The 11,605-nt window shown below is 45.2% G+C and overlaps 1 protein-coding gene across 1 annotated transcript in view; it reads left to right on the forward strand.

Moving 5' to 3' along the window:
* MTSS1 (MTSS I-BAR domain containing 1) overlaps positions 1–11,605 on the forward strand; it is a 216,269-nt gene that overhangs the window by 182,178 nt on the left and 22,486 nt on the right. The window contains exons 7-9 of the mRNA XM_075588465.1: positions 9,000–9,157; positions 10,624–10,744; positions 11,576–11,605. The exon at positions 11,576–11,605 is cut by the window's right edge and continues 62 nt beyond it. Coding sequence (XP_075444580.1) covers positions 9,000–9,157; positions 10,624–10,744; positions 11,576–11,605 — 309 coding nt within the window. The remainder of the gene's footprint in view (positions 1–8,999; positions 9,158–10,623; positions 10,745–11,575) is intronic.

The raw sequence follows: 11,605 nt of genomic DNA on the forward strand, positions 1-11,605 counted from the left end.
AAAAGGGCGCCAGGAACTAACTTAACTTTTTTTACAGGCCAAATCGGGATAGCAACAGAACCGGTTTTCAGGTTACAAAAGATCTCTTCTTGTTACATGCAGACACATACACTCGGGTTTCCTCAGCCCACCTGCTTGTAGGCAGAGTAGCTCTTATTCAAGCCTTTCCCCTGCGACTGGAAACTTTCCCAGCAATTCCCCAGCCAACCTTCCAGGTCTCCTCAATGGGCCCTGTGTGAAGAAACCACTTCCAGCTATTGGCAGGATCCGGATTTAGTGTCTCTAGGGCAACTATACCGGGAGACTTGCCCAAACTACAAAACAATCAAATCTGTTGCTTACCCCTGTACAGGGCTAGAAGCCCTGGAGATCCCCTCAACACGGGGTCACTTAAGATCTGAGGAAGAGATCCAGGTCCCAGATATTTTATAACCTTTTCCCCATCCCTGTTGCTGGGCAGGAAAAGAGATGGTTTCCCCAAAAGGGTTGACCTTTCCAGTACCTTCTGGAAAGCAAATAAACTCGCCAATCCCCATCCTAGGTGACTTTCAACATGGAATAAGTTTCTTAGAATTGGTTACTTAACGAGGACCTGAAAGAGGAGGTGACGACCCCTTACCTCCCTGTAGGGACTAGGATTTACTAAGAAAAGTCTAGCACAGGGGTGAGCAAACTTTTTATGCCGAGCCCCTCTTTTCATCCATAAAATTTCTCGGGGCCCCCCCTGCCTGATGTAATCAAAATCACATGAAAAAAAAAAAAAACCCCTTTATTAAACGGTATACAATGTAAATCCAAATATGTCTAAATACTTACATATTTCAACAGCTTGCGCTTGCAAAATTAGGCTGTGTCCACGCTGCCGCTGAGAGCGGTGACATCACCAACTCTCCAAGCATGAGCACAGGGTGTTCTGCATAATTTTGCAAGCGTGGATCGGGGCTATTTGTGTGTGTGTCTGTGTGTGTCTGTGTGTGTGTGCATTGACTGCTGCTGAGCGCACTTCAAAGTCAATTTTGTTTGTCTCCCCAAGCGCCAAGCGTACGTGCACAAAGGCAATCCTTTTGGGGGGGCATTCATCCACCTCTTTGCTACCTCCCTTCCCTCTTCCCCCCCCCCCCTGCCTTTTGTCTTGCTATCCCCATTGTCATCCAAACTCCTACCTACAGTATTATTTATTCTTTTCCGTTTTCAATGTTGTGTTTACACTTTTTTTATTATTATTTCTGTACATTCATAGTATGATTGATATAGTGGCAGCCGACCCTTTCACTTGCAGAGGATCGCAGCGAAGCAGGATGCCAGCAGAGGAGAGCAGAAACACAGCGCTATTGCAGGGCAGACACCGGAAGAGGGGGCGTTTGACTTCACCGTGCTCGGGCGGGCTCCTCCCCGTACCTCCGAAGCCCCTGTGTGTGTGCTCACACACCATCACGTTGCCGCCACCTGCACTATCCTGTTCAGCCACCCGCACACATCTTCGGCTGCCCGCCCGTGCACATCTTCTTGGCCGCCTCTCGCGCACAGCTTTTTCGTCCTCCCATGCACAGCATCTACCGGCCCGCGCACCCAGTTTTCGCTGCACGCCGCCCGCGCCCCCTAAATAATCTTGCGCCTCATTGCCCCCCCCCCCAGTTTGCGCACCACTGCATTACAACACACTCTCTCTCTCAATCAATCACCACATACACACACACTCACCACATACACTCAATCAATCTTCCCCCCCCCCCCCACACACACACACACACACACACACACACACACACACACACACACACAATCAACCCCCCACACACACACTCAATCCCCCCCCACACACAGACACTCAATCCTCACACACTCACACACTCAATCCCCACACACTCAATCCGCCCACACACACACACTCAATCCCCACACACTCAATCCCCACACACACTCAATCCCCACACACACACACACTCAATCCCCCCCATGCACACACACACACACACTCAATCCCCACACACACTCAATCCATACACACACACTCAATCCCCCCCACACACACACTCAATCCCCCCCCCCCACACACATACACTCAATCCCCCCACACACACACATACACTCAATCCCCCCACACACAAATCACCACACACACACACCACACACACATGCACACATACACACACACACTCAATCAGTCACACACTTTCTTCTGGGGGGCCGACATGCTCCGATCCACCAACCCCCCATGCTGCTGAAAAATGGTGCGGGAAGCAGACAGGAAGAGAAGGAGGGGCTGTCTGTGTGCAGAGGGAAGCCCCGCCCCCTCTGCAAGACACAGACACATAGAAGCAGCAGCACGGAGCTTCTGGCCGCCCGTGCACAGCTCTGCCCGCCCCAAGGTTTCCCTGCAACCAGCCCGCGCCCCCCCCCTACATAATCTTGCGCCCCCCCAAGGGGGCGCGCCCCACAGTTTGCGCACCGGTGGTCTAGCCTACCTCAAGGGTGCGACACAATATTGTGTAAGGGAACAGAAGAATACAACCGTGCGATAACTTCTCGTTGTGCATTTTTGTTTTGCGGTCCGTAATCCTGAATTTTAGAGCGACCGAATCTGTGAGCCTCTGCCCTCATTTGGAGAATATGAAGTGACTTGCTCAAAATCACCAATATAAAATGCACATGAATACGCGCAATCTTCCATATTTTATACACCTCGCATTGTGTCCCATAGGAAGCAGTGTGTTTTTTTGTTTTGTTTTATTAAATGTAGAGCTCCGTTGGCAAAATGCAGGACATTCTGACACTACAACCACATTATCTCACGTTAAGTCATTACATGGTGACAAGCTGCCCCAAAAGTCAGGAGCAGACAGGAAACAAACCTCTTTTCTGTTGCAGTCATGTTTGCAGCTCGATGAACTACAGACATGAGATAAATATATATATATATCACATTACACACACACCAGGTGTCCGGTTGTACAGCAGGCCGTGCTGAGCCGCGCTGAGCAGATGCACTTACCCCCTGCATCTGTGATCAGCGCGGCTTTAGCAGCCGCTTCCGCATGTGTGGGGAGGCTCAGAAATTTTGACCAGATAAGCAAGTTTAAATTTCGGCGCGGAGGAGCGATCACGTGACCGAAAACAGCCAATGGGAGCAAGGGACTAGCCCCGTCTCCCGCCACGCCTCCGTCATGCCTACCGCCACGCCTCCGTTCCGCCCCAAAGCGTGCTCACTGCCTTGCCTGCCAGGACGCAAAAAAACTCCTGTTTGAGCAGGCGAGGCAGAGCAGGAGCTCGGATCAGCGCGGCTGTGTCACACAGAACCAGTGACACACACACAGAACCAGTGACACACACACAGAACCAGTAACACACACACACACAGAACCACTGACACACACACACACACACACAGAACCAGTAACACACACACACACACAGAACCACTGACACACACACACACACAGAACCAGTGACACACACACACACACACACACACACACACACACACACACACACACACACACACACACAGAACCAGTGACACACACACACACACACACAGAACCAGTGACACACACACACAGAACCAGTGACATAGTGACACACACACACACAGAACCAGTGACACACACACACACACACACAGAACCAGTGACACACACACACACTCAGAACCAGTGACACACACAAACACACACAGCCAGTGACACACACACACTCTCTCTGTGTCCTACCTTTCACTCTGGAGCATGGGGGGGATTTCCCAAAACAAACTGTTTTTAAACACTGACAAGACTGTAACAATGGTATTTGGGACCAAGACTAAATTTTTAAAGCTTCCAGTGACTGAGCTCCTGATTAGAACCAACGCTAACACCACCCTAACACCTGTCACTAGTTTTAAATACCTGGGCTTATGGTTTGACTCCCACTTAACATTCGGGATGCACATTGATACCCTGACAACCAAGACCTATGCCAAACTAGGGGTACTTTACAGGAACAAATCCTCCCTAAGTCTCCTGGTCAGAAAGCGTATTGCACAGCAGATGCTAATGCCAATTATTGACTATGGAGACATAGTATATGGCTTGTCTCCTCAAACCCACCTTAGCAAACTTGACACCCTCTACAATTCAATTTGTCGTTTTGTTCTCCCATGCAACTACAACACACATCACTGCGAAATGCTCAAAGAACTAGATTGGTCATCACTAGAGTCTAGGCGCAAAGTTCACCTTTCCTGTCTCACCCTCAAATACTTTCTGGACAAGCTACCCAGCTACCTGAACAAGCTCCTCACCCCTACCACATGCAGCACCTATCACCTGAGATCAGACTCCAAAAGACTATTCATGGTCCCCAGGCTCAACAAAGTATCCGGACGTTCCTCCTTCTCCTTCCGTGCACCCCAAAACTGGAACAACCTACCAGAGACTCTCATATCCACCACCAGCTTAAGTTCTTTCAAATCTAAGGCTGTCTCACACTTTAATCTGGTCTGTAACTGTTTCATACGCTCATAATATATATTTTCTTTAACTGTGCCTGCAATGTTTTGTATATAATGTATACCCTGTTCATTTATGTAACTGTATTTGTAACCATGTATTATTTGTTTTACTCTGTGCCCAGGACATACTTGAAAACGAGAGGTAACTCTCAATGTATTACTTCCTGGTAAAATATTTTATAAATAAATAAATCTTGACTGGCAGCAGGCACCTCACTTCCGGCTCTCACTGCTGAGGCTCCGCTGTCACTAACCCCGCCCCCACCCTCTGCAGCTAACGCCGCCCCCACCCTCTGCAGCTAACCCCGCCCCCACACACTGCAGCTAACCCCGCCCCCACCCTCTGCAGCTAACCCCGCCCCCACCCTCTGCAGCTAACCCCGCCCCCACCCTCTGCAGCTAATCCCGCCCCCACCCTCTGCAGCTAACCCCGCCCCCACCCTCTGCAGCCAGACCGGGCTCCGCTCTCCTCCTGCTCTCCTCTCTGCCTGCATTCTGTGCTCTCTGCTGCCCCCCCTGCTCTGATGGCCAAAACCGGAACAGCGACAAAACAACACCGGGACATTTTAAAGAATGCGGGGCAGCCGGGACAGCCATTAAAAAACCGGTACAGCCATTAAAAAAACGGGACTGTCCCGGCTAAACCGGGACACCTGGTCACACTAAACAAAACGCTTCAAATTCATGATGTTTCCTGCACACGCAGGAGTCTTCTTATCCTTCTTAGAACTTCACTGCTTATTCAAACAGAAATGGACCGCAGCTTGGACGTTCTAACTAACATTTACACACGCATTTACACACACATTTACACATTGGCCATCAAAAATGTTGGGCCTGTGGTGGAATTGTGATAGTACAGTACTAAGGTATACATTTTATTTATTTAATTATCACATCCAGAAGTACCATTATTATTTTTTTCTAAGCAAACTTGCAGCACCACTCTTTCTTATTGGGGAGGGAAATACATTGATATATACATTGATATATATTTTGATAGAGATATACATGTAAAATTACAGTAAGTGCTGAGTAAATGCAAGATTGGTAAAATATAACATAATAATATAATGAGGATATTCTAACCTCTGATATATATTAAATTGTAATATAGTGATACTTGATTCAGCTAGCGCTCTTGTCTTAGTAAACAGAAATAAATACACTGTTAATAACACAATGAGTAAAATAATAACAAATTACAGTAATTAATACACATATACCATGAGAAAAAGTCCATATGAGTATATGTAGAGTCCAGTCCAGATTGTATATGGGTGATGTTGCTTCTTTCAATAGGATCCAACCCTCGGGTCCAAATTGTAAACTACAGAAAAAAGAAAGAAGAAAAAAGCGCAAAACCCATAGTGCAGTATGTCAGATTTAATGCAATGAAAAATCGGTTAAAAATACTTACAGAAGTAAGTAGATATAAGGCACATCTGTATGTAAGGTGATCCGTAGTACAAGCATCCACTGGAACAGCCGCAGTGTCCCCGTCTCCTGCCTGGAGGTTCCTTCAGTCTCTGGTGCCTTCCCTTGTCGATCGGTGCAGCACCGCTTCCGCGTCGTGTGTTTGTGACATCACCGCGTTCGCGTGCTTGCGCCGTCTCTCAGGGAGTTGGACTTAGGCTGTCGTGTACTCCCTCCTGGATGATGCGGACAAACTCTGTGTCCTCTGATTTCTTGCTTCAATTTCAGCAGCCTTGGTAGATACAGCCCTACGCGTTTCGAGGAACGCGTCCTCTTAGTCAGGGGCACTGTAACTACAAGGGTGCTGAGCTTCCTTTTTGTAATACTTCATTATAGTCCTGACCAATAGGAGCACTTTCTAAATTAGCCAATCATAGCTATTGCATGCAAATGACTCCAAATAATGCTTAATGCACTGCTTTAGAAGGTATACTTAATGAGGTGAACTACTAATTCGTAAAAAGTAATTAAAAATGTATTTTAATAGTAAGTTTGCATAAGAATAAAAGAAGAATTAAAATTACAAAATGTATATAGATTGGGTATAGTTAAAATTAATTTTTAACTATACCACAATCTATATACATTTTGTAATAATGAAGTATTACAAAAAGGAAGCTCAGCACCCTTGTAGTTACAAAGCCACTTAATTTCCTATTAAATTGGACTGTATTTTAGAAAGATGTGAGCAATATTTACAAAGAACTTTGAATAAATATAGAGCCACTTTAATACCAAAAATCACGATTTAGATTTTATATTCTATTTTTTTAACGGCATAAAGAAATTAAAAAAAGACATTGTGTATCAAAATTATAATGTGCTAATTGCAGGGTGGGCAAGAATTGCATGTACATGAAACGTGACAATTCAGGCATTACATGTTAGGTGTATGTTACCACATTAGGTGCGCGTCTGGTCCTCCACATCCGAAGACATCCACTGTAATTCGTTCCTGGGTCGGTAGATGCCGAGTCCCTGAAGAAGTAGACATCATCTACGAAACGCGTAGGAAGCATTAACAAACATTGATTGTAGTACTCCAATTGAATTGCTAATGTCTTCTGAGTCTGTGGCAAGCACTTTAGCCTTTTGACGATTCACTTGTTGGTCGCATATCCAACTACGTGGTCCTGTGAAGTCAGGGCTGCTGCCCAAAAGACTCAGTGAGTACCTTTGGCGTTCTCTGGCGTCAATGTTGGGAGTCCCCTGTTTTTTTTATGCTAGTTCCACATTAGCACCTACCATATTCGGATCAACCGCTGGAGATACTTAAATACCCAGAAGGGAGATCCAGGACCCCCACGGACGTGACAGGAGGACTGGCCTCTACTGACCCAGGAACGGATTACAGTGGATGTCTTCGGATGCGGGGGTCCAGGCGCGCCCCTAATGTGGAAACCTGTAATGCCTGAATTGTCAAGTTTCATGTACGTGCAATACTCACCCATCCTGTAATTAGCACATTATATATTTGATACACTGAGTTGTGCGCTGTCTTTTTTTTCATTTCTACTAGCTACTTGGATGCTGAGCCATCTATCTTGATTAGCTGCAGACTCGTTTATATTGTAGGTTACTTATGTATCTGTTTTTCACTTCACTAGTGTCGCTAGTGAAGTGAAATATCACTTATTGACCATATTAATCCTGGAAAAAAACCAGAACAAATGTCGCGCATTTGACTGCGCATGTGTGAACGGCAAGCACCACACGCATGCGCGATGAGCGCATCCCGGTCACTTATGCGCGATCGGAGCTTACCGTTTGTGCATGGACGGCCGGCGAGCACCAATCACCCATGGGCGGCCGGTGAGCGCTGATCACGCATGCGCACGAGCGGCTGGCAAGTCCTTGGTGTTTATAGGTTCTTTCAGTGCTGTGTTGGTTTTCAATATGATAGAAATGCTATTAAACCCATTAGTTGCAGGGTCATGCAGCATCCAATGTCTACAGCTACTGTACATTCCTTAACCTCACCCAGTGATGCTGACCCCAGTTTGTAGACCTTGTTACTGTATGTTGCTCTCGCTTCAGATATTCTGTCGTAAGTTTACACTTTTCTGTTTTGAACTGCGGAATAATCCACAGGTTGGCGTATTGGATGGCATTGAAGAGACTAAAACTGTATATTGGCTATTAAATTACAATAAGGATAGGACAATATGGCTGTCTTTTAATCTTTGCTAAATTCATGCGTTTATGAAGATCCTTATATGCATATTTTTGATATTACCACTGTTCAAAAAGTATTTTCTGACAGATACGCTGATGCTACCTGGCTGTGGGTTATTAAGGCTTATTTCTGCTAACTGTGTTTTGAAATGCAGACGTGAGACCTAGACACACAGTGGTGTGTTGCATTTCCTCACCAATTTGTCACATGTTGGTTCAGGAACAGTCTGTCCATGGCTTTTCCAAATGTTAAGAGGCAATCTAAAGAATGGCCACGCACAACTGTACTTATAAAGAACTCCAATATCCAGTATGGAAACCTGCCAGATATGTATTCTCCTTCAGCACTAGATCGTGTGATGTCAAGGAGGGGCTAGGCTATCTTTAGTCCGAGGAAGACTACACCTTTCATGGGACACAGCAAACTTTGATTTGTTAATGTCTTTTATGGCCCGGCTAGGGTATATGATAGGTATTTATGTCAGGCAACAGTGAATTTAAATTAATTTCCTCTTACTTTGACTTTTTTACTTTTAATGAAACCGCACATCCCTTGCCATTTACCACTTCAGCTGGCATTTAAACAGCATCACCAAGGAAGAGACCAGGAGAAATGGACATACGTAATACAGAACATCTCCAAGTGTTTTGGCTTTCCTGATACTTTCACTAGTGTGACAAATGACAACACAAATTCAATACTCCTCCTGTGAGGTCCTTCGGAATACCTCCCATTTATTTTAGGGTTGTGTATAGCTCCAGTAGTGGACAGGTACATGTACAATATTAAATACGGTGTACACTGCATTTATCATTTATGAAAGCCATCCTAACCGTGCTGCGCACTCTGTGTTTGCAGGGAGAGGGGACATCCAGCCTCAGTTGGACAGCGCCCTGCAAGATGTCAATGACAAGTACCTGCTGCTGGAAGAGACGGAGAAGCAGGCGGTGAGGAAAGCCTTGATCGAGGAGCGTGGCCGCTTCTGCTCCTTCATTTCCATGCTGAGGCCTGTCATAGTAAGTCCTTGATGAGCAATCCAGATACATGCTGCATTCATCTGTCACTCATACCTTCACCTTTGGAGGCGGCTGTAATGAATGTGTGTTGCTATCCCCTCTGGTAGCAAAGGAGTTGATAGGGTAAGAGTTGGGGCTGTTTCCCTGTAATGTAAGCGTTTTTCTGCCACTGGAGCCACTAGAAAATTAATTTGCAGCTAGTTGCTGACCCCTCTGGCAGCAAAAGAGTTACATGGATTAATGGCACCTACATCTTGTAAACTGAACAGATGCATCGTGCTAGAGTTGGACTGGGGTATCAAAGGCTCAAAAGAAGAAGCTATGTAGGAGACAAGTTTCATACATGCATGCTCTCATAGATTAATACACAAATATACATCTAGTTATGCATGTATGGAGAAATGACATCCATCCTACATATACTAATAGACACAAAGCAAACGGAGTCTCCGTGCGGCCATACTCACAGGCAGACGGCCATGGGAGATTTTCCCGACCTCCCATGTCTATCCAAGGTTCCAGGAGTATCCTGGTCTTTCCAGGAGACTTGGCTGGTCTGGATCTTGGGGGCAGAACTGGGACAGAGGTAGGTCAATCTGAGCTTGCGTCTCACACAAGGTCCAGAACTCTTCTAGTTTCCAAGTGTCACTTTAGAAGAGAAGTGTAATGAAGACAAAAGCCAATTTCCCCCATGAATTATTGAGAATAATGTTCCAAGAAATGTTGACACTAGTGGTATATAGTGTATGGATGGATGTAAGACTACATTCTGTTACTGAATACTGCAGAAGGCCAGTCTCCTATGTTCATAAAGACGTAAATAAAATTAAAAAAAATATATACTGAAAATGCGTACAATGTGAAGTCGACATAAATTATGTTTTTGGAGTTACAAAAACTATGAATAAAAAGGCACCGGATTATAAAATAATGTGAACGCAATTTACTAAGCCGTAACGCACCTTACTGCCCTTTCAAGTGAATGAGCTGTAATATCTCATATGGCTTCAGTCTTTCTGTAATACAGTATTTAGTATAGCTTAAGTAAAGGTGGCCATTTATTTTTCTTTTGTAATAGTCTGGTGACATAACGGAGACCGTGTGATACCTTTTTATTGGACCAACAAATAGTTGATATGTTACAAGTATTTAAACCTCTCGGGTTCTTCATCAGGTATTTGGGAGGATGGAAAGTTTGTAACATATCAACTACAGTATTTGTTGGTTTAATAAAAGGTATCGCACAACCTACTCCTCCCTCCTTTATTTTACCGCATTGAAGAAAAGGCCAATACAACCCCCCACCCCCCATCCGTTTCTGTACCTCCTGTAATAGACTGAAATAAAAGATGTGCTCACATGCTTTCTGCACTAAATTAACACGACCGTACTTTGGAAGAATCCTTGCGGGCGTCATGTATAAGTGGCACAAGCACAAGCCTCATATTCTGTCCTCTTGTTTTTAGGAGGAAGAAATATCAATGTTGGGCGAGATCACTCACCTGCAGACCATATCCGAGGACCTGAAGGCTCTGACCATGGATCCCCACAAACTGCCTTCTGCCAGTGAGCAGGTTGGTGAACGAATATGACAATGGCCATTCATCATCTTGCCAGCTGTTGCCCGTGCTCTTGTGGATGGGACTAGTTCAGCAGCCGAACTGAGATTTCGAGTGTCGCCTTAAGACTTAGAGTAGGCAGGACTTGTAGGAAACTTCCTTACCTTCCATGCCAGAGGGCCTAGCAGGTCATTGCAGTACCGTGAAATAGTCAGGTTTATTCGTTCTGAAAATGGACTATCTGACGTTTCAACAGCGAACATTAAATCTAATGAGGTGACCATCAATTTATTTTCACCTATAAAATCTATATCGCTATTCATTTGAAACTCAGGAGTTGCGTTACCGTCCATTAATATGAACCCTGAAGCAGCAGTTTATGGTTTTCCTTTTGATGTATTTGATTTATTTGACACAGTCTGATGCCAGGGTCACCTGGAGCCCCATGCAGCAGAAACCTCCCTGTTCTTGAGCTACTTACATTTTATTTTAAAAAAAAAAACAAAAAAAAAAACGGTTTGTATCTCAAAAAAGACTGGGGGGTTCCTAAACCGCGAGACGTTGGCGAGCGCACAATTGTGGAAATGCATTCACTGTAACTCAAGCTCATAACCGGCATTTGTAAGATAAACCAGTGAACTTCTTTCTATGTGAAACGGGAACAGCAGTGACAGTAATTTACAAGTGATGCTTTGCGTGCATGCATGTATGATTTATTTGTCGTGTCATCTACTGTACGTTCGGACAGCACTACAGAGCAGACCTTACAATACAGGGAATTATGTTACAATACAGGCGGTAGGGGGTGAGTAAAACCTCGTTTAAAGTCTGACCCCATAGATTCTCCTTCCTCACACAGGGGAGATTTCTAGATTGTCCGACGGGGCCT

This window comes from Ascaphus truei, chromosome 2, assembly GCF_040206685.1.
Source record: "Ascaphus truei isolate aAscTru1 chromosome 2, aAscTru1.hap1, whole genome shotgun sequence".
NCBI classification, from domain to species: domain Eukaryota; kingdom Metazoa; phylum Chordata; class Amphibia; order Anura; family Ascaphidae; genus Ascaphus; species Ascaphus truei.